This window comes from Perissodus microlepis, chromosome 2 (assembly GCF_051167445.1).
Source record: "Perissodus microlepis isolate ML-2025 ecotype Zambia chromosome 2, ASM5116744v1, whole genome shotgun sequence".
In the NCBI taxonomy this organism is placed as follows: Eukaryota; Metazoa; Chordata; class Actinopteri; order Cichliformes; family Cichlidae; genus Perissodus; species Perissodus microlepis.
Genome location: NC_140462.1, coordinates 27,864,149 through 27,887,296, shown reverse-complemented (window position 1 = coordinate 27,887,296; position 23,148 = coordinate 27,864,149). Strand labels below are relative to the sequence as shown.

Here is a 23,148-nt window from a genome sequence, read left to right as displayed (position 1 = left end):
TGGGAAGTAGGCTGCGTTGAAGGGACTCACATGCCTAAATCAGTTGGTCAACACAAAAAATGGCTTTAAGGCATCAGACCAGAAAAGGCTACTGTGCTTGGCATTCTCTCTTCCTCATGGATACGTATTTACTTTTGTTACTCTCCAAATACTTCTAAAGGGGAGAATGTTTGGGTTTTTAGTTGCTAAATGTTTTACTTGTTTTTAGTAATTTGATTCCTATATAAAATAATCAAAGCCTTATAATGAAAATGAGAAATACAGTAAGATACACCAAAGAAAAGTTACAATACATCCCTGCTGCTGGAGACCAAACTTACACCAAATTACATCACTGGATGTGAGGCCTTTCTTTACTTCTTGCTTTTATGTTTTCAGCTGTTGCCTTTATTAAATATTCTTAACTTCAATATGTAGACAGTGACACATAAAATGTATATTATCCTAAACACACTTTCACAGAGGACTAGTTATTGTAGATGAATGAGTTTCTTTATTCAAGCTCCCAGAGTTCATCCAACCATGGCAAAGTGCTATTGGCATTCTGCATTGCTGTGATTGGTGGTGTTGATATGTTTTATTAAGCGGTAACTCTAGCTCCTCATATCTGTGTTTCATCCTCATAGTCTCCTAAGAGCATGCTGGAAAACAAAGACGGCAGGGTCCTTTGTGGGGTACACTTAGGACTGGTTTGGTTTACTGTAAACACACTGGCAAGGGTGTCACAGAGGTCACATGTGAGTGTTTGTGTGTGAGTGTGGAGGTTTTTGTCACAGGGCTTCCATAGAGTTAAGTTGGAGGTTCTGGACTGTTTTTGAAGTAGGCGGGTGAGATTGATTTTTATACACTTTTTTTATACACTGATACACTGATAAGCTGTAATTTTACATAGAGAATTAATGAATCATTCTTTTTTTTAACTGGGGTCAAATAATGAATAAGCATCTATAATTTTTTTGAATCCAGTTTTCTTGTTTCTGTTCATACTGTTTGTACTAGGGTTCATATGATGATGATTTGGAAATGCTGTGAAAAAGCAGCAGTTAAAACATCATTTTGATTGTGTTGTAGTACTAAAATGATAGAGGAAATGTGCAAATATGCTGCTCTAATAGAGCTCTAAAGCATACCCAAGACGTAAGTTGGAGGAAGTAGGTTAATTGTTGGCTGACCAGTTAGCAGGGATTGGTATTTGTTACCTTGACCCCTAGTCATTCTACAAACATTGACTGTGGCCTGTATGGTACAGGCTGTGAAGTGTGTGTGTGTGTGTGTGTGTGTGTGTGTGTGTGTGTGTGTGTGTGTGTGTGTGTGTGTGTGTTTACACTTGTACCTTTTCTGATACAGAGGTCAACCAGTCAACTAGCTGCTGAGGGAACGATTTTTCTCAAGCTTTGATTTGCCTGTGAGTAAGTTGGCAAGTATGCTTTCAAAGTCCAGTAGTCTGCAGTCCCAGCAGACCACCACAAAGGAGTTAATCCCCTCTATCACAGCCAGTGCAAACACATTAGCCACACAACATCAACACAGCACTCAAGAGCCCCATTGACAAATCCTCCTCGCTTTCTCAATGAAATTCAGACTGGGAGTCACGATGTTCCTTTCCCAGCAAAACAAGGAGCTCAAATTTTGAAATGCAAGATACTGTGAAGAATAATTAAACTGCATTGTGCAAAGTTTTATCTTAAAATAACAACTGAATAAGACACATGTGATATGAGTTGGTTTTTGTTTTTGACATATGGGCTTACTTTGTGAATGAGCCTGATTTTTAGGAGCAAGACACAATGATGAAGCTTAGAAGTACAATAGGCTTTAAGCAATGAAGGGACTTTCTTTCCATTTATAATTATAAGTATTATGTTGTTACATCTGGTTTCTCATAATGGCATGATTGTACACATCATTGAATGATGAAAAAAGAAAAAAGAACACTCATTAATACACATGGCACTCACACATACACAGGACAGCATTGCACCAGTTTGTATCATAAATAAATGAATAGTAAATACAAAAATCTACAAGATGTGTAATTGAAGAGTAGCAGGTTACTTTGGCCTCCAACAAGATGTCAAGGCATCATCCAGCTGTTGGAGCATGAACTTGACTGAGATGCCTAGACAGCAGTTGGCGACTTCCTGGCAACTTCAAGTCAATATACAAAAATAAATATTCCCTGAGCGGTTGCTTGTGGTTGCAGGCAGTTGCTGACAGTTGCTGTGAAATTGATTGCTAAAACTCTAGTCACGCAGGCCCGAGACAATTCAGTGATCCCAGGTAGCCATCAGTATATTGGGCTTCATTTTATATTGGGACCCAACTTTCAAGGACCCAACTTTGAATGTCCTTGAAAGTTGCTGGGTGAATTTGGTATACAGTATTGCATCAAAACTTCCTTATGATTTCTTTTGTTTGGTAGCAGACCGATGCAGTTAGACAGTGTTTACACGGAAGATGCCGACTTGTCTGGAAACATTCACCAACTACCTACAAAGTGACAGTGAAACTCAAAAATGAAAAAAAAAAACAGAAACATAGAGTGATTACCTTCAAAGGTAAAGCTGTGACTTTTGACACATGCATGTTTCAGCAGCAAGGAACAACTTTTACTCTGAAGGTGAACCCTGTTCATTTCCTGTTTGCTTCGCACTTCTTTAGCTGTTACTTCTACTCTTCTTCTTCTCTTACTGTGAAGTGTGCTATTTAAAATTTTGTGCATATGTTACTAAACAAATAAAAAATTAATCCCACAATTGCATTTGGAGCACATGCTCATACTGACTACAGGCACTTTTCTTTCTTGTCTGACAGTAAACCTTTGGTAGACATTCCCTTCAAGCAGCCAATTATGGACCTGCTTTGCATGACGCTCTGCCTCTCTGTGTGGCTCTGCTGGCACCACACCTTGCACTCAGGCCACTGAAAAGTAGAACACCAACATAGCTGCTAGCAGTGTGAACACAGAATTACTGTCAAGCTCCTGAGAGGACGTCATTCGAGATACAATGGCAAGTGGGCAGTGGCCTCTTGGTCCCCCGTGGGGGTTGCAGGCTCCCAAGTGAGAGCACTGTAGACTCCCAGCTGTTCTATGCAACATGCTGAACAGTAGGGGGTCGCCCTGTGTTTGTTTAAAACTAACAGGAATCCCATTAAAGCCCTGACTCCCTTCATTTAGGACTGCCATGGGGACACAAAGGACAGCCCTGGGAAGCGGCATGTTGCAAGGGACACCAATTATTGAGGCGAGGACACTGGCCAGCTTGTTCGTGCTCAGGGACATGTCAACTCGTTGGACGACCCCCTCCGTCAAACCCATTGACCAGAGCACACGGAGAGGCATCTTAATTGGTGTTGGGCAAACAGATTTTGTCACAAAGTTGCAAAGGAAGCTAAGTAGCTGAATGTTCACATTGTCTAACCCCTGACCTGAGCTTTAGGGGCCACTCCGAGACATCATTATGCTCCATTACTTTGAGTAATCGTCTCAGACTCGTCCTATACCGCAGCAGGGAATCCAGGACAGCAATTAAAAGCAATATTCTGACAATAAAGATGGCGTAAATAAAAAGTGAGCCCTTTTCTCTGTGTACAGTGATATGATAGTGGCGAGGGGCAAGATCTGGCAGAGAAAGTAGCTGCTAGGGTCTTTTAGCCAAAACAAGTTGAGTTTTTTGATAATGAGACGGGGTCTTTTCAGTCTTTTTCTTTGCTCTAACCTGTCACTCAGCTTCAACTCTATCCCCTTGCTGGACCCCCAGAGCCCCTGCACTTCCTCCCCTCTCTGCCTCTTTCATTCTGTTTTAAAAGAGATTTTTTTAGAGGGAATCACTTGACATCATTAGTTTTGGAGAGCGGCCACCATGGCAGGGTTGCTTGTCTTGGCTCATGAAAACATATGTTAGATTAGCAGCAGAGGACTTGTGTTTCGACCTCAGGTGAAAGGTCGAAGCGCAAGTCTTTTCTTTTCCTTTTCCTTTTTTTCTCCATTACCATTATCATTAATCTAAGAATAGATACTGGCCACCAATTATTCTTGATATTCCTTTTAATCTGGCTAGGAATTGGAGTTGTCTCTGCTTGTCATATAAGATGTACATGAAGAAAGCTTGTGCTACTAGTTTCTCAATACTAATTCTCTAAAATAAACTGTCCTTATCAGAATTTCCATAAATGCATCAGTAGAAGTTGGGGTGGACTGCTGGATAAACAGAAGTTTGGATTTTAGAATCTTTCCAATGATAAAGTTACAGTTTGTGAAATCTCACCACTAGATGTCAGTAGATTAAAGATTGCAGTCAACTGAGTTCTTTGTAGGCTGTCAGTCCGATGTTTACCTCAGCTGTCAATATCTCAGGTGTCCATGTGTATTTTCTCTAGAGGAAGCTGTAAAACTTTGTCAGTGAAGCCCAATATGAGTCAGTGAGTCTGTAAAGCTCACTTCTATCTGATGACAGCAATGCTGAGGTGAAATGTTGAGGATGTCCGGAACTTTTCTTGCGGTAAGAACTGCTGTAGTTTCCGCTGTTAGCTGGTGTTAGCTGGCATTAGTGAAAGTGTCTTTGAAGCGGATCAAACATTTTTGTTCTTGGACACTCAGTGAATAAATTGATATGATGTTATGATGTTAGAATTTGATCAAACCGTTTATCAGAGGGAAACTGTGTCATAACGTTAGCTTTTCACCTATAATCAGCTGTTGTTTAGACAGCTTGTTGCTGTATTGCATGTCTAATCTGCTGAGAATACGTAATTGCAACAATATCAGAAATAAATATACATACACATTTTTGCTTCTTTGATGAAAGGGACTTCTTCTCAGATTGATCCTATGATCCTTAATCCTTAATCCTTCGTGAGTCTGAAGGTGCAGCTACTAATTAAAATTTGCAGTAACACACGAACACCTACAAGTTCTCTTATCTTTTACCTTTGGTGTCCTACATATGGTGTCTTTAGTCACATACAAAAACGTGAATGGGGGAATAACAATGTGACAATAACTTCATATTGGCCACTGTATTCAAGTTGCTGGGGCAACATGGCTACTTCCACAAACCAATAACCTGCTATATTTTTATTCAATTAATTCTACCCACATCAGTTTTTTGGAAGATGTAATTACACATTAATCAATGTGTATTTCTGAGTATCACATTTGTTTTCTAATAAATAAACTTAAAAATAAATTAACTGTTCCTTTAAAGCTTAGCTTATGCTCGCTGTGTGCTTTCGTGCTGCTTCAGGTGTTCAGGTGCTTCATGCATGGCCCAGTTTTTCGACCATGGCGTGCACTGTAGGGCTGTTGTATATAAAAAAATAAACAAGCTAGAGTGACAAGTCTGCGAGCAGGCCCCCCTCTGCAGGCATCTCTTCAATCACTCAATGCGGGAGCATAAGGATTCCCAGATTAAACAGAACTCGTGGAGGGAGATTACTACAACAATTGAAAAAGATGAGACTTTCTGCTGAAAGCCTCAGAGAAACTACCCGCTTTGACTGTTATCATCACAATGAATGTCCCTTATCAGTTGTAATCACACACACAGATATGGCCAGTAGGCACCCTCGTGTATCTACAGGTAGTCCAAAAGGTGCACTATCATCCTTTTTAATCACTGATATAAGAGAAAGCAACCCAGATCGTGTCTGAGAACACCTTCATGTAAATAAGTGTGTGTAAAATTTCTAGTGGAGACCCTAGTAACACTAGACAACTAAGCATTCTGATTTGTAGTAAAAATCTCGAAAAGATGTCTTTGAAGCCAAATCACTGTCTTTCCCTAACTCTACCCACAATATCAGGCAGCGACATAATACTCAAAGTATCCTGAACAGAAACATATGCGAGAATTCTACGAAAAAAGCCAACTAACATCAGCCACTGAGCCTGGGAAACTGTGTTGTGTACACTGCATAGTTTAAACTGTGAGGTGGCAAGGATATCTATTTATGGTTACACTAAAAATGTAGGTAACTGTGCCATCTTGTTTTACTGTACATAAATGGTGCATGGTGTTTTGTTCAGTGCTCTGGTGCATGAGCCAAAGACATGAAGATGTTGACGAAAAAAAATAAGCTTTTTAAATCTTGTTTTGAAAAGGAGTCACTTATCAAATAAAAGTGATATTTTTTACCTTATTTATTTAGATCGGTGCTTCATATTGTTACAGCCCAGAACTGTTGCTAATATGACTTTCAAGTTTGTAGACTTGCTTCTAGAAAGATTTATCCTAACCAGTTAGTTTTCAGTGCCTAAAGCAAAGCACTCAAAAAAAGATGGGTGTCTAACTCAATTCTAAGTGTTTGTGCTAATGCCTATATAACTAAATTATACCATAAAATAATCTCATCATACAGTTCTTTTTGTTTTTGTTTTTTTTTTCAACAATGATTTTCAGTATTTTATCTGATGTATACCTCTTGCTACTGGCTGTGGATCATATCTAGGACAGACACCCTAATAATATAATCATTTAGGTTGGAGGGCTTGTTTTCATGTACTGTGTAACAAACCGGAACCACATTCTTCTCACCCATCTCTCCCTTTGTCTGTATAGCACTGATTCAGATGCACCCACCCAAATCACTGCACTGGGTTGTTGGTGTTGACTGCTATTTTGCAAACAAACCATTCACATAAATGCCTAAGACAGCTCAGTGGTTAAAAAATAACCAAAGATCATAAATTAAATCAAATAAAAAGATGATACAATCATAATGACTTTAGGAAAAAGATCGTGTGAGAGTAGATAAGACAAGACAAGACAACATTGTTTCATACAGGAGTAACAGTGGCACAATAGATCGACGATATAAGTAGACTTCTGAGATGTCAGGCAATCACCACGGGTGAATTTTAAAAACCCATCAATGGTCGGTGCTCACTGCTTTGTTTTACAAAACTAATTCCAAAAGTTGGCACATATGCAGACATAAAAAACATCAAATTTAAATTAAAAAACTTATTTGATTATACCTAAAGGCACAATGCATCCATTTTATTTGACCTGGCGTATTGGGTGACCCCTTCGCCGATTGCATCATATATTTTGAAAATCATTGTTGCATCCTGATATTTCCATTGCCGGAAACTGGCGTCACAACTTAAAAATTTGGCCTTGATAGAACCAAGCATTTTCTGCCCATTGGTGGGAAAGTGCTGATTAATTGTGTCGTAGCCCTGTGAGAAAGTACGCCCAGCGCAAAGCACTAATTACGGGCCCTGCCTGGTTGAGAGAAAAGGGGGCAAAACTCTCAACAAAGGCTCATCTCATATCTCAAGACAATGAGGAGCCAAAATAATAGGGGAAAGGAGAAGTTAATGAGCTGTGTCACCTGGCATCTGCTGATGTAGGGACAAGGACTGACTAGTATAGTCTGTCTGTGGCCATGTGAGAGGAGAAAACATATCATGTATGTTCAAATGTGTTTTCACAGTTCATCACTTTAAGTTCATTTTTCTGCAACATTGCCCAAAAGATAGAAAAATGTAGCGCAGAGATATAATAAATTTAAACTTTCTATTACTCTATTATTATGTATGCAATGTGAAGCTTTGTCAGTGTTGCTGTTTCTCCCCCTTTAGGTGTTCAGCCACTGTGACTGCCATTGTCTAGTCAGGTCTGTTAAGGTTTGAAGAATAAAAACAAAAAAACAAAGCTGTTCCCAATCACATGCTTTCCAAATGGCATTGCATGGTGGATCAAAAGCTGAGAGTATTCTATACATCCATCCATCCTCTTCTGCCTATCCTTGTAAGGGTCACGGGGGGAGCTGGAGCTTATTCCAGCTACCACAGGGCAAGAGGCAGGGTGCGCCCTGGACAGATCGCCTGACAGAGCCGCCTGTAGCAGTAATTCCATCAGTTGCTACTGTAGTTATGAAAACATCAGAAAGAAAATCAAAGTATAGGTACATATGCATTTGATGGAATGAAATACATTCTGTTCCAGATGCAAGTATGCTGCTAGCAGTTTTAAAATGCTGTGACTGGTGACATAATGTCGTAACCCATCAATTACATGCAGTAGTATTAAAACTGCCAGGTAAGCTTTGATATTTCACACTTTGGTTTTGACACAATATTAAAAAAACACAGAATTTTCACTTAAGTTGGTTAGTGTATTTCCCACAAATGTGGATAGGGACTTTAACCACTGTGCTAACTTTAAAAATCACCTCATGTGAACTTGAAATAAAATATAATAAGGCTGACACAGTATACATACTGACCTTTATTTTTGACCCTTCTTATTCAAAACATGCTGACCACATGTTGTTATGAGGAGAACAGAGAAGAGGTCTGGCTTTCCAGAAACTGTATGTACAGTAAGCACATTTGTAATCCTGTAAAAACACAACTCAGCCATGTATTCAAAAATACTTTGAGAATCACAGAGAGGGTTTCCCCTGTGGATTTCACAGTCACAAAGGCAGTCCAGTCAAGTGTGGTTAGCGCTTAGCGTGAGTTAGACGGGTGGTAGCAACAGTCCTGTTTTGACAGTAAATGACGTGATGTCAAACTACATTTAATGACACAAGGTATATTATAGGTTGAATACTGTTTTATTTGGCTTCAGAGTTTTGTTTTTCACTGACCTTGAGGGACAATTTCAGTAATATTCATCGAGAAAAAACTTGTTTCATGTCTCAAATAGAAGAAAATTTCTGTTGACAGGGCTAATTGTTAAGTGTGTGGTTGCTGATCTCAAGGCCAACGGACCACTTTTGGGTGTTCCACTAAAATTTGTATAATTTATTCAGAACCACAAAGTTTTTTCTCTACGTTGACTCTGCTTTCTGGTCATACTGTATCCATTGTGCACATTTTCAGCGTGCTGAGATTTTCTAATAATAGAATATAAACTACTTGGCAAGGAGGACTGCATTTAAAGATTCCACCTCCTTTGAAAAGGGGCTGGGCTTTGCAAAAGGGAATTCTATGTTTCATTTTGAAGTTATTGGTCCAGTTCCAAGACCATCTAGCCTCCAACGATCAAAGGTTGAGTCAGAGAAAAGCCTAGCGGGAGGCTTATGCAAAAATGTCATCTCCTTATTGCGAATGGGCTGCCATGTTGGAAACCATCGGCTCTCGTTTAAATGTCAATATACCCAGATGCACTTTGGCTGTGCTTGGTCAAGTTTGAAGTATGCAGAATGGAAAAAAAAAAAAAACTTGTTGCTTGTATAAATAGAATTTGCAGGGTTTCAAAAGTTGCATTGATTAAATTCCTCAAACATCTACCGGGCTGATTTTAACTCCCAGTCCTCTAGAGTAACACATCTTTGCAGTAAGTGACTGGCAGGACAGAACTTTGGCGATTTAAACAGGAAGCAGTGAATTAAATGTTTTTATTTATGGTATGTGAAATTTTTCATTGTACAATGTATGTACTCTGGCTGCATGTTTCTATTCCTTTCAGTAAAGTCATCATTCCTCTACAGAAGTGACAATACACAGTTAAAGAAGATGAAGACAAGATAAAGGGCATAAAACATTCTTCAAAATCCTACAGATACCTCCTTCCATCCCCCCAAAGACAAGCACCATCTTCAGTGCTGATCCATTATGTTAATGGCACATAACAGGGTCACACTTCAAGCACTATGTTTCCACCTTTAAAAGCAGCAGGCCAGACATTCAAAATCCCATGACGGAATGGGGGAACTTCTGGATGTGTTGGAGGTGACTACCAGAGTGGAGTGAAAGGGAGGGGGGCCGATAGCGTTGCAAGGAATTTAAACAAAAGTATTTTTTTCCCCCTCAAAGCCGCCATCTTTCAGTCTGACGGTTACTGTAAACATCATTCCTGCACACAGCATTATAAGACATGCTTTCCCCACATTCTTTCAGTGCTTTTAACAGATGCAAAGTTGTCCATCTTTTACCTCTTCATGCTTACTGTTTGGAGGACGAAGCATTTAAATCAAAGTAGGCTGCACTGCAAGTACTCAAAGATTGTTTGGGGTCTCATACCTGATCAAGTTCTTTAGTCTTGTGACAAAAATATTTGTAATTGTCTCACCACTCACTTTAGCTATGATTGAAAAATTCATCAAATCTTGATTTATAACCTTAATAACTTGGTGGGAAAACTTTATTCCACCATTTCCTAAATGTTAAAAAGAAAATCTGTTTTTTAAAGCACCAGGTGCTTGAACTCCAGTTGCCACACACAATGATATAAAGAAAACTTGAGAAATATTTCAGTGGCCTTTCTCAAATCACTGCGCTTAAAAGCAGTCCTCACACTTTGGGTTTGTATATAAAAATGCATAACTTGGCAGTATGCAGAGAAGGGAATGTACTCTATTCATCCAAACCCTACCTGGAGTGATTTCACTTTCAGGGATTATTATAGTCAGTGTGCACATCTCAAAAATCTGTCTCAAATTAGGCTATAAAGACATTTATACCTGTTTTCAGAGTTCAATAAAGACATAAAATAAGTCGGTTTTAAAATATACTCCTCATTTTATTAACAGAGGCCAAATAAAACTCACATTTTATTTACAAAGAGAGGCAATAAATATCTTAATAATAGTCATAAAATTATTTTTTGCTTACATTTGTTTTTTTAAAAAAAATCATAAACGTGTCATGTTGTTAGTAGCAACTCATACAAAAGACCTGCCTGACAGCAGGTAAATACATACTACGGATGATAAGAGGCTGGAGTTTGTTGTCAGTGAGAAAAAATAATTATAAAAGCAGACTTTTCCCTTTAGGATTCAGATTTGAAAACAAAATAAAACTACCATGCTGCTGAAAGTATTCCCTGGATCCTTGACGTATTGGTCATCTGGACTTTTGAGGAAATTGTTTAATTGTTAAATATGAGTTTATGAGGTGATCTGGAGTGTATTATGTACAGTATTCCTATCCATGGATGACTAATCTGCATAAAGCTAAGCCTTCCCAAAAGCATCTTTGAGACTGTCTTCCAGTGAGAGTGAAAGGAGCGAAGATGAGCTCACAGTCAAAAGATGATTTTGTAACAGCGAGAGAATTAAGGAGAGACGGAGAGAGAAAGAAAATGAGTCAACAGAAAGGTTCCTGAAAGCAACCGAATGCAGACCGTGTAGGTGAAGATAAACAAAAGATCAAGGAGGTAGAGGAAGTCATCATCAGCCCCCAGACAGTAGCTCCGACTCAAAGAATTAAGGCAGCTTTCTGTTGTGGAACAGCTCTAACCCATGCAAAGAAGAGCTGTAAAAGATGCAATCTGAGGGGAGATGAAAGGGATTAAGATCCCTACTCAAATGCAATGAAGTTGGATTTATGTATCACATCAGCTGTTGTATTTTTGTGTTGGTTTTTCAGTCTTTAAACAGAACAAAAGCCACGTTTGGCGCTTGACTAGTCAAAGCATGTTGGGTTTCAGCTGAATCTCAGGCTGTATGGAAATCTCACACAGTACTTGGAGGCTTCCGCGCATTCTAGGAGCTGAGCCACACATGGAAAGAAAGAAGACGAGAAAGAGAGAGACCTGTAAAATATTGCACTCGAAGCTACACAGTTATTCTGGCAGCACAGTGTCACCTGCAACTGCCACCTCTCTCCGTTTCATCTCCATGGTTTCTAATTCCAGTGGAAAGTATGGGATCCGCATTGTCAGGGGCAACACAAACAAAAACCGACAGGTATTCCAATAAATCTCTAGTTGGCTGATTTTTATAACATTGCATCAGCTCCTGCTTTTGTCAAAAAGAAAGCATGCCTTCAGCTTGCAGTTCATATGTAGCTGAGGGCCACGATCACAGGAATTCGCTCAGAGGTCCTTTAGTTTATCCAGTATAAATAACATGACAGAAACATTAGCTCAATGGCATCAACCCAGAAGAATCCGACAGTTAGGAAATATTCAGTCATCCTGAAATACAAAAATAAAAATTCTTTTTTTTTTTGTTCTTTTAGTCAGTCTTTCTTTTACAGAAGAGAAGTCTTCTTTTAAGAAGCTTGAGATTTTCAGGTACAGTTTTTTTCCTCCACGAGGAAAACTAGAGCTGTCCCATTAGTCCTGTCAGTTCCTCTTTGCGTTGGATTTTAACCGCCGAGCCCTTCGTGTCCGCTTAGTTACTGTGGTGAAGCGAAACTCCTGCACTGGGTTCACCTTGCCCTTCGGCTGGCGTTTCATAAAGTGGACTTCCTGTTGTCGTTGCGTGGTCCGCGAGCCTTTCTTAGGCCGCCCTTTCCGATTGAATCCGAGGTACCATCCTTTGTACTTGGCAGAGACGAGAGCCGTGTAGTTGTTCTCCAGGAATTCCTCGATAAAGACACACTCCTGTTTCCTTCCATCAGGCTGAAAGAAAAAAGAACAAGAATGCAGAGGAAGTTATCATGTGACACTAATTATTAATATAGTAGTGTGGCCTAGTCTACCTCATTTTCTCCTCTTTTTCAGTTTGGAGTGATTTTGTGTTGCAATCTAAGTTTCCCCGTCACATGGTTATAACGTACTCACAGATCAAAAAGGGTTTCAGTCACAGCTGAAAATACAATTGTTAATCAGTGGTGCTAGTTTCAGTCATTATGCAAATGTGCTGTTTATAGGGTCGGGGAAACCTGCAGTCAACTGAAGTGAAGAAGTCACTTGAATGAGTGATGAGTTTTGGATGAGTTTCACCCACTGAAAAAGTTACGTTTAGCAGAATCAACTTTTTGTGAGGTAAAAAAAAAGTTGGCCATTCTGTAAAGGCCTCCCTGTAACGTGAGAGTTAATGTTAGGTAAGCGTAAACATATTAACTGTTACTTGACTCATTCCCATTTTTACCACTAATGCACTCTCGCTAGGTGAGAAAATTGAACTCTTTAAATAATTGTAGAAAATCTTTTTATTTGAGCTTCCTTGCTGCTTAGAAGGGTTCTATATAAATTCCATAGATAATAAGAAAAAAATCTCACATTTAGTTAATCCATACAAACAAAACAAAGTGGTGCAGTGGCAGATAAAATTAAATATCTGGCTTTACAGAATATTATGGGACGGACAACTTTTTAGAGCAGTGACGTCTTGCAGTTGGATGGATTTCTTAGCTTGTAATTCAGTTATGCTAGCTATATCCCGTTGCATCTAGCTTTTTTGCAAAGCTAAGCTAGCTATCTTCCAGCTCTAAAACAGAGGTATACAAGTATACTACATATGGCTATGTACAGGATGACACACAGGAAGCTCTCACACCATATAACGTTCATAAAAGATGGACATAGCTTCCAGGTCTTAAAACTAAAGTCAGCCGGAGCGCCTTCAACCTGCATAATCTCTGTAGGCCAGAAGGGGGCACTCCTCTGGTTGCACCTCTCTGATTCTCATAGAATTCTCATAGAAGTCTAGAGGAAATGGCTCTTGGCTCACCTCATTAACACTTTCTTGATAGGTTTAGAGTTAAAAATAGTAAAATATTGACAGACACAAAATCAATACATCCCTGGGTTTCAGACAAATCAGAGGCCAGGAAAATGAACACTAACATGGCAAATTCTGGCATTTGGGTTAAAGACAATTTAGAAATCTTGATGGGAACATAATTTAGTTCTAGCAGACGACCGCAGCGAGGGAAAACTTGAGTGAAATAATCCAGTCGCACCAATGCAAAGAACATGATTTATTAGAGAAACAGCACATACGCTCTAAAAAATGTTACAGTTTCAAATGTTAGCTTCTTTCACACTGAAATGGTCATCTGCCGAGCCACATGCAGTCATCCTGCACTTGTGGCCACCTGGTGCGACTAAGTGATATAATTGCAATGGTATTCCTCCTAAGTGACTATTAGTCTCTCAATGCATTTTGGTGATTGCAGACTGTAATTGACTGATCGAGTGTCAAAGGAGTAGGCCGATTACGTAATGGAAGAATGGCTGTGAGTTATCAAAGAGGTTTTGTTAGGGTGTAGAAAAACAGCAGGAGAAAGCAGATCCCAGGCTGCGTTTGATTCAGCATGGATTAAGTGTACGCTTTAAAATATCAGTATTCATTGAATATTACCAAAGTTAAAATCAAAATGTACTCACCATTCCAACTATTTTGCCCTTCTCATTCATGCAAATGTAATGTTCGCTCTCTTTTCCTTTTATTCGGACGTGGCTCCCAAAGGTTTCTGTCTCAACAATAAGGAGAGCTGCAAATGAAAAGAAAAGAAAAACACATCCAATTAATGCCATGTATATGTCTTGTAGCACACATACCTTAAGCAGTCAAACACATTCAGTTGATTCTGTAAGAATACAAGTTTTAATCATGGTTAACTTCTTTTGTTATTTTTTAGTTAAAGAAACACAAACAAAAGGACACAATATTGTGATCATTAGCTAAATAATGATGATTTTCTTGACTAAATGCAGTTAAAATATTTCAATTCAAGTAGAACATTATTTAAAAATTCCTTGTATGATACACATCAGAAAAACAATGCCACTGTCACTTCAGTAGTCCACTTTAAAAACCTATCTCGGTAGCCTTTTTAGTTTTCCGTGCCCACTCCGCCACCCCAGTGTTAACCCCTGCGAGGTCACCTTTGTCTCTGCTCACCCTCTGACCAGTAAAGAGATCTGCCAAACATTTGTGGAGCGGTTATGTGCCCCTCCAGATTAGGTTTCAAGTTCCCTTTAGTCTGTGCTCACTCAATCAAAAAGTTAAGATGATCCATTTGTTTAACACACAGAGCCATTCAGTAGCACTCAAGGGAGGAGAGAAAGAATAGTCGAAGGGGACGGGATAGGCTTGGGGGCAGAAATAACTCTCCACCCCCCTAAATCCAACCTTGGGAGAAAAGTGGGTTGTAGGTAATCTGTCTTAAAGGTGAGGGAAGAAATAGTTATTCATTCTTCATTTGCAAAAGATTTGTTTGTACGTCTTACTTGGGATCTAAAGTACATCGGACTTGGTTTTATTGTCGAATAGATATGCAGGGACATCCTTAAAAAAGAAAAAACAGCCCAACAAGATTGGTTTTCACACAAATAAAATAATATTCTGAAAGAAACTACTGCCATGAATGCAAATTTAGGAAATCTTTAACCACACCTTGGCCTTTTCATTGTGAGCTACTTTTACAAAAAGACCCAAAAATTCAACCTCAGTTATGCTGGAGACTGAGAACATCAGATAAAACAATATTTCCCTCCTTACTGTAAGTTGTTCTTTGTCTGTGACCCAGTTCCAACCCCTATCTTGAGTTTTTCTGGGAAAACACTAATGGTTTGATCTTTATAAAAGAAGAGTTTGGCAGCTTAAGGCATCAATAAACGTAATTAGATCCTTGAGTCATAGTTACAGTGAAATGCAAACACTCGGAGGAATCTCACTGTTGTCAATACCTCTAACAAGTGGCACTGAGTTGACAAAGGAGGGAATGTGGTGCTTTTATTTACACTGTAAGCACTTGAATACCCCTAATCTCCATAATCCACAACCTTAAAAATTACTGAATGTATGAACCGGGTGCTTCAATAATCTCACAGCAGCCTTGTGAGTGTAGGACTCCTCAATGCTTCCCAGTTTTTTATGGATAAACAAAAAAAGGTCTAAAACATGAAAAGGGTGTATTTTATTTAACAGAGCAGAAGTCAGAAGATCAAAAGAAAATGAAAAAATATGACAAAAGTTACAGACAAACTTGCCAAAGGTCTACTTTCTAAAGTTAAAGAGACACACAGGCAGAACTGTGAGCCATGAACCCCTTCGCTTCTGAGGTATGCTGCACTTTTTCTGCCTTGCTTCCATATGAATAATACAGGTTGCTGCCATATTTTGACCTCAGCGAAAGGCCACCTGTTCAAAAAGCTGAAAAAGTCGGCGTTAATCAAAGATTGCAGCTTTTATCAATTTAAAAGCCTTTGCAATGACCCACCATCACTCTTGGCAGACATCACTTACAATGGACTGTTCTGGAAAATGACTGGTCTGGTCTCCTAAAAGTAATGAATATGCTACATTAATACCTAAGAAGATTTATAATGCCAGTGATGTTAACTGGAGAGATACCTACTTAGGAGTATATTAGCAATATATTATATTTCTTCAGCAGCGTATTTTGGTCCCTGTATGTGAAGCTGCAGACACTATGCATGAATTAGAGTAAAGAGAGTTATCTCACTGAGCATTATTGCTGCAAAGGAGTTCACAGGTGCCAGGTACTGCAGCTGGATGGGGAGGAGGAGGTGGGGGGATGGGAGGAGGGGTGGAGGGTGGAATTGGCAAAGCCTCATGGGAAAAATTGGATCTGCTTCCACTCAAGCTCTAACAAGCAGTGAGGAAACTTCGCCTCGGCGCATCTGTGACTGAACACACTCACTCAAAGGCATTCAAGACCAGCAATTTTAGAGCCGTGAGTCAGCTGTTATGAGCAAAATATCTGCAGGGAAGCACAACATAAGCCCCACTGCTTTGCGTTTGGACTACTACTTCAAAAGGGTGCTATACTGACCATCGATTTAGTCATTCGCCATACTCGTTTTAAACCAAAATAGCAAAGTGCACGTGAAAAAAAAGAAAAAAGAAAGAAAGAAAAGACAGAGAACACTTTAAAAAGATGATAAAAGCCTAAGATTTTATCTGAAATACTACTAATTACATAACAACAATGATAATTACTGGGTCAATCTGCCAAAAGTATTTTGACACCTTCAGACTTAATGCTTAACATTTTCAGGTGAGCACTTTTACACTGCTAGGCTGAACAAAACTCTCCTGGCTTTCCCTAACCGTGTATATAAATTTGATTTCTTGTAATGCAAATGTGAGATTTCCCCAGTTTGCATGATGGAAGTTCACAGTAACCAAGTTGAGACTGAATCCTTAGAGGGCAAAAAACTATATTTTACAACTCAGAAACCAAAAGAAAACAATATTTTCACCATCAGATACCAACAAGTCTTGGTCTGTATTAGACCCCCCCAAAAAGCGTAACACTGCTGACGTATGACTCCAACAGGATAAAAACAGACTTGCCCCAGATACCCAAATCCTGCAGTAAACATCAACAGCAAAGTCAGCAATTTCAGTATGTATTCATCCACCCCAACCTGTAGTTGGTGGCTTTGAAAAGTCACCATCCTCTCTTGAGCCAGCCAAACACAGAGCACGGAAAACCACCGACAAACAATGAGTAGTAAACAGCCAAAGTGGCTGGTGGAGATAGAAAAGCTCTGGCTGGCAGGTAATTTCTCATACTATTATAACAGCCTAGCTAAATGTCAAGTGAGATGCACAGGAGTTCTCCCATACCATACTTGCCCCCATCATCTCCATTGGCGTTGACTTTCTTCCCCAAGATCTGGACGTGTTTGCCAGTGGTTCTGCTGTAGAGTTGATAGATCCGGACTTGCTTCCGGCTCAGGTCATCTGGGTTTCTGGTGTGGTTTTCGATGTAAAACCTGAAATCAGCAGAGCGCTGCTGCGATTCCTGCACAGATGTGAGACAGGAGGAAACAGAGAGAGGGACAGTAGATGAAGAAACAGAGAGGAGGAGAGACAGATGGTGAGAGATCATCGTAGCACAGGTATTGATAGTAATGTGCACTGCTCATTTTATGGGCCTGGTGTAAAAAAAAAAAAAATTGCCCCAGGGTTTTAAAAACTCATATAACAACCTGGAAATTGTGCTGTGGCTTTTTAGTGTTTTGCTCCTTGCTTTTAACTGACACATTTTATATGCAATGCATTTACAAGCTGCTAACTATGTTACGAGACATGTTAATGAAGTCACGGTTTGAGTAAAAATCGCACAGAGCAAGAGCAAACCATACAGTGAAAACTGAGTGTTGGTTTATATTGACAGAGTATATATTCTGCGCCCTGGGCAATACTAAGAAACCTGTATTCCATTTCCACAAGCAAGCAAGCCACTAGCAATTATACACCTGAAGCATCCAGACCTGTTGCACTATCATCAAACAAATATCTGCCTGCAGGCAAAGTAAAGTCCATAAATTAGGAAATGCAGCAGGCGGAGTACAAGATGGAAAGAGGCACCTCAAACCATAAAAGTTCTCTTGTGGGAGGAATTTCTGTAAAAAACGCATTGAAACCTGCTTCTCAAAACTCACTGGTCAGCTGTTTAGGAATCAATTTAGACTTGACATGGAAATAGAGGAAATTGCAGAATTCAGCGGCAGCTCAGAAAAGCGACTATGACTCAACACGTGGAAGAGGAAACGTATACTTTCAGAAGCCCTGGAATCTAAGTTCACGCCAAGATCCCATTTCCCCAGCTGTATGGTGTCGTAATTGCACAGTAATGGCTTTTTATGTGGCTGTTCTCAGGTGGCTAATTATATACACATTACATACCCCAAGTCCTTGTTATTCTAGTAAAATGACTGACATGTAGCAAACTTGATTGGAAATTATGGCCTCTACCGAACAAATCCTTAAAATCAGAGAGGAAAAAGTAAACAATTTCGCAAAACTGGGTGCAATTCTGAAGAGGCTTCCGACAACGCTCTGCTGAAACATGTCGTATGAGTCGTGCACCACGGATGTTGTCCACGAACATGGGTTCTACTGAAGAAGCCCGGCTTTACAGTTTAACCTCAATAAACCAAACTAAAAGACACGTTTGAGCACCAACTCATCAATCTGTAAACATTTTAAATTGCCAAAAAGGTCATGAGGTGCAGATTAAGTAGCACTTCTTGGTCATATTTCAAAGAGCCTTTGAAATATGAAAGATATGCTTGCTTGTTATGGCATATTTGGTCTACAATGGTGACATATCCTCTGTGTCTGTTGACATTTAGGAAACACGAATGATATTATTTTTGGCATCAGACAGTGTGGAAAATAAGACGTTGAAGATAATCAAATCAAATGTACTCGCTTACTCAGATTTGGCATGTGATGGCTTTTTTGTCTCTAGTCACAGATTGACTATCCCCCTATAAGAATATTCTATAGTATTTTTCCCCCAGAAAGGTACCAATTACTTCAAAGAAGTACACAAACTTCATGATACAATACAGAACAATGATGTTACACACTGCCCTAGAACATATTTAGATTTTTCTGCACATAACACAATATGAAATCAAAATAAATGACAAGAAGAACCCTCTGGAAAACTCTGAAAACTAAACATTCCCTGGTCTTCAATACTCACAATCCTAAACCCAACCTGGACCAGAGGCTTGTACTGCAAAGCAGATTTGGGGTTTGTTGGGGTCAATTCAGGTTTAACCTTGATTTTTCAGAGCTGCAGTGCTGTTATCTTCGTACTAGGATACCACACCATGCTAACACATCTCGAACTCTTAACCTCCATCACAGCTTATGTTTTACTTAACATACTAATCCAAACAAAAAGACTTGTTTCTGGCTAATCAGTTCTTGTGAAAAATACTGTCAGTGTCAGACTTTGTCGAAGGTCCGATGGAGATGGGTGGATTTAGAGAGGGTCACTTAGGAGGGTAAGAGTATTCCAGAAAAACCCTTTGCTGTTCCTTGACAAGAGATATAGATTATCAGAGATGAAACTGCTTATCTTTGTAAGCTGATTAAGGCACTGATTGAAGCCTTTGTTGATCTTACAAAGATGTAAGAGAGGAGTCTGCTTACTGGCTGGAAATATCCTTTCATATTTGCACATTAAAACTGACCAAACAAATGGAAATTCTAGAGAAAGAGTTCTCATTTTACATTTGTGAGTCGTGAAAGTTTCAGTGTCTGTTGTTCTACGCAGTATGTGTCTTAAAAAATGATAAATATCAACAGTTAAGTGGGTATTTCAGATACAGCAGTTAAAGAAACTGACGGGGGAGAAAAGTGTCACCATTTCAGGTGAAGAAGTTAGTTAAATAGAGGCTTAGGGGCTGGATTACCAGTGACTAATGCATAACAGTGTAAAAGTAAGCATGTTTCCAATGGTTTCAGCAAACTTGCTTATCGTAGAATAAGTACAATAGTGTTTAAAAGCTGAACATTAACATCATCTGTTGTCAATGTTCTTTCTTAATATGAAACTCAAAGCTGAAGAACAAGAAAAAAAAATGAATGCACAACAAAACATAGCGTAACTGGGCTGCTGAGGGATTTATCCCAAATCTCCCCATCTCTAAACAAACATAAAGGTGTGTTTGGTAGACAGTTGCATTTCATGTCAAGGGAAAGGCAAGCCTAAGCACATGGCTGAGGTGAATGCTAGCGACAACAGCTTTTTTTTTTTTTTAAATCACTCTGTCTCCTTTCTTCAAAGACAACACGAAAACGGATATGGTTGAAACTTCAAAAGTCTGGCACTCAGTTCCACTGAGGAAGTGAAGTTGTCGCAGTCATCTAAGATACACCTTGCTATCTTCTCCCCCCCCCCACACACACACACACACACATTCATACATACATACATACATACAGATGGGGTCACACACACTCACATACAGAAAAACATTCCGACAGACATTGGCAGTGTATTCAAAGTTAACTTCCAAGTGCGGTTACTTCTTTTGTTTTACCTCGTAAAGTCACAACCACAGCATGACATGCAAGAGCCATTAAGCCATACCGAGGAGCATTGAGAAGGAGTGGAGGATAAAGGCATGTCCCTGCATTTTTCTAAGATAAATGATTAGGCTGAAACCACTGAAGCCATGAACATCCTCTGTTTACCTGTAGCTATCATCTGACGAACTTTAAATCACAACAAGCATGAAGTTCACATTAAAAAAATAATAACCAAAAATGTTGGGTCAAGTGAAGAGGGGTCAACTTTTTCACCAACTGTGTTTGTGCCATCTCTGTTGAAATAATCTGATTACACAGTTTTAAGATTGCAATTTCTAGTTTCAGGTTGGTTTACAGTTTGTCCCTAGGAAATTTACCTTGTTACTCTAAAAGCTGATGGTTTTCAGGTTGGGACAATGTGATCCTAGCAGCAGTAACTGTAACCAATAAAATGTATTGTTTATAGTTTACAAACAAACACTCCTTTTATTCCTTATTCTTGGTATAGTTTTTACTTTTCAATTAAAAGAAAGAAAGAAATGTAGTAACTTTTAAAAGATGTAATTACATAAACACTAAAACGTTGCCAACTTTTTAAGAGCTGTTTGTTAAAAAACGGATGAGATACCGGTACCTTTTAAGGCAGGGTATCCTGTTTTTATTAAATGTCGTAGATCCCAATAACACCGAGAAATTAATATGAAACAACTGTGTGTGCAATATTATGGTCGGACACGTCATACCAACAAACCCATCAGATACTTTTATGAGAGAAGGAGTGTGCTGACTGCATCCTATGTGAATCACGGCGCGCAATCAATTAGCTGAGTGGGTGCCTGCAAATCATTACTGTTCAAAGTGAGACGCGCAACTAATAAAAGCTGAGCGCCAAAAGAGCCATCTGTTCAAAGAACAACTGTTAACCCCAGGGATCGCAATATTTTTTTACACAATTCTGCTGTAAAATATCGAAACTGCTACTTGAATGTCAAATCGCAAACATCGGGTTTTAATTAAGGTGTAGCCCGGATAATTGTACTGATTTGAATGAATAATGAACATTTTGAATATACATGAATTATGCATTACTGTAATACTCGTGACAAGTATTTAAATCACATAAATGATATTTCACGGGGTTTTCGTGGTTTACTGTACGACTAAGTTTTTGTTTGTTTTTTTTGGTGTTGTTGTTGTTGTTTTTACTGTGGCACGCAGTAGACCCAAAATTTGTCATTTTTTTCCTCATCATTCTAACCAATTAGTATTGAAATGAACAGAATTAAAACACGTGAATTTCCTGTCCTGCGTGGCAAAGACCGTCGTGAGATTAAACTATAACCGTGATATAATCAACAGTTACATCAAAAAGCTGCACAGGGACATACAAACACATACACACAAAAAGTAATAAAACATACCTGCAGTTGGAAATAGAACACCAGAAAATGTAAACACCTAAGTGGAGAGGAGAGAGAAGGGAAGACGGGAGTTAATCACACAGGCAATTACGTGAAAAATAAACGCTGCCTACCTGGATGACAGCAATCCAAAAATATGAAGCGTTTGGCGACTTCTATTGGTAAGAATGCATGAGTTTGTGTGCAAAAGCAAACGGAGAGGACTTACAGGTATATGAACCTCGAAGGCAGGAGAGACATCTTGACTTGCAGAAATACAGCTGAAATACACCTGCTTCCACTGATTTAGCCCCAGGAAAGGTTGGCGAAATCGCCCCCCTCTCTCGCTCCGTTTCGCTCCCCTGTGCGTATTTTACGCACACAGCTCCGGGGGTAAGTAGGAGACTGGATCCCAGTGTAAGGGCAGATGACGGGACACCAGCGGCAGAGTTACGGAGTGCAACATTGGGTGCTTCCTTGTTGGATGAAATTATCCAGAAGATTATTTCTTCTCTGCTCAGTCTCCTTCACTTCCCGAAAAAAAAAAACCCGTCTCCGCAAGTCTGTGTCAAGAATGGAAGTCAGTATTCGACCTCTCCAAAACCACTCTAAAAAGTATCCTTTAGTTTTGCGCACCAACAGCTAAGTTACCCCGCAAACCGAAGGTTGTTGCTCCAGAGATCACATGCTTCTCATCTCCGTCCGTACCTGTGCTGGATTTCTACACCTTGCATGGATCATTTTACGCTACCAAGTGCAAGAGAAAAAAAAAAAAGTGGCGATAAATAAAAGAGCAGTCCACCAAAACGAAGTTGTTTAATATGGGAGGACAAACTTTCCCGAGCTCAATTTATATTTTTAAAAAAAGTGCTGAGCAATCGCAGCGGTAGCAACAGGAGCGGATCCCTGGAGAGGTTCGGGAGCTGAGGATGGCGCAGCAGTGCCTGTCAGTGGTGTTTGTGCGTCTGCGGCTTGAGATTTGGGCACAGAGAGGCTTTTTTGTTGGTGGTGGGTGGAAACATGTCAGCGGTTAGCACCTGATAGGGTAATCTTGGAGAGACCATCATCTTGGAGAGGGTTTTTTCTGCTTGGTGGGCGAAGCGTTGCGCAAAGAATTTGAACACAGAGATTAGGTGCTTTTTTTTAAAATTTAGTTTAGATTTGGACTTTTTTTATTATTATTAATTATTATTATATATTTTTTTTTTAGAACTTTTAGGACTGAATGTGTATTCGCATATAAACAAAGATAACCCAATCCGACAATCTAATATGCACTCTATGTAATTGAAAAAAAAAAAAGTCG

The 23,148-nt window shown here is 39.4% G+C and overlaps 1 protein-coding gene across 2 annotated transcripts; it reads right to left on the bottom strand.

Moving 5' to 3' along the window:
* Positions 1–10,496: 10,496 nt before the first annotated feature.
* Positions 10,497–22,798, bottom strand: fgf24 (fibroblast growth factor 24). Of its 2 annotated transcripts, XM_084954202.1 has the most exons (5): positions 22,072–22,798; positions 21,864–21,900; positions 17,233–17,410; positions 14,019–14,125; positions 10,497–12,305 (listed from the first exon to the last, which is right to left on the bottom strand). In XM_084954202.1, the coding sequence occupies exons 1-5, from the start codon at positions 22,101–22,103 to the stop codon at positions 12,027–12,029; spliced, it is 633 nt and encodes a 210-aa protein (XP_084810328.1). In that variant the 5' UTR covers positions 22,104–22,798; the 3' UTR covers positions 10,497–12,026. The 2 variants fall into 2 exon arrangements, with proteins under 2 accessions (XP_084810328.1, XP_084810321.1); XM_084954195.1 differs by lacking the exons at positions 21,864–21,900; positions 22,072–22,798 and having other exon boundaries at positions 17,233–21,808.
* Positions 22,799–23,148: the final 350 nt, after the last annotated feature.

Coding starts and splice junctions, on each gene's coding strand:
- fgf24 (XM_084954195.1), bottom strand. CDS start 17,497: ATGATCTCTCACCATCTGTCTCTCCTCCTCTCTGTTTCTTCATCTACT. Junction 14,126..17,232: donor AGATGATGGGGGCAAGTATG/GTATGGGAGAAC, acceptor TTTCATTTGCAG/CTCTCCTTATTGTTGAGACA. Junction 12,306..14,018: donor AGGGCAAAATAGTTGGAATG/GTGAGTACATTT, acceptor TTTTTCTTTCAG/CCTGATGGAAGGAAACAGGA.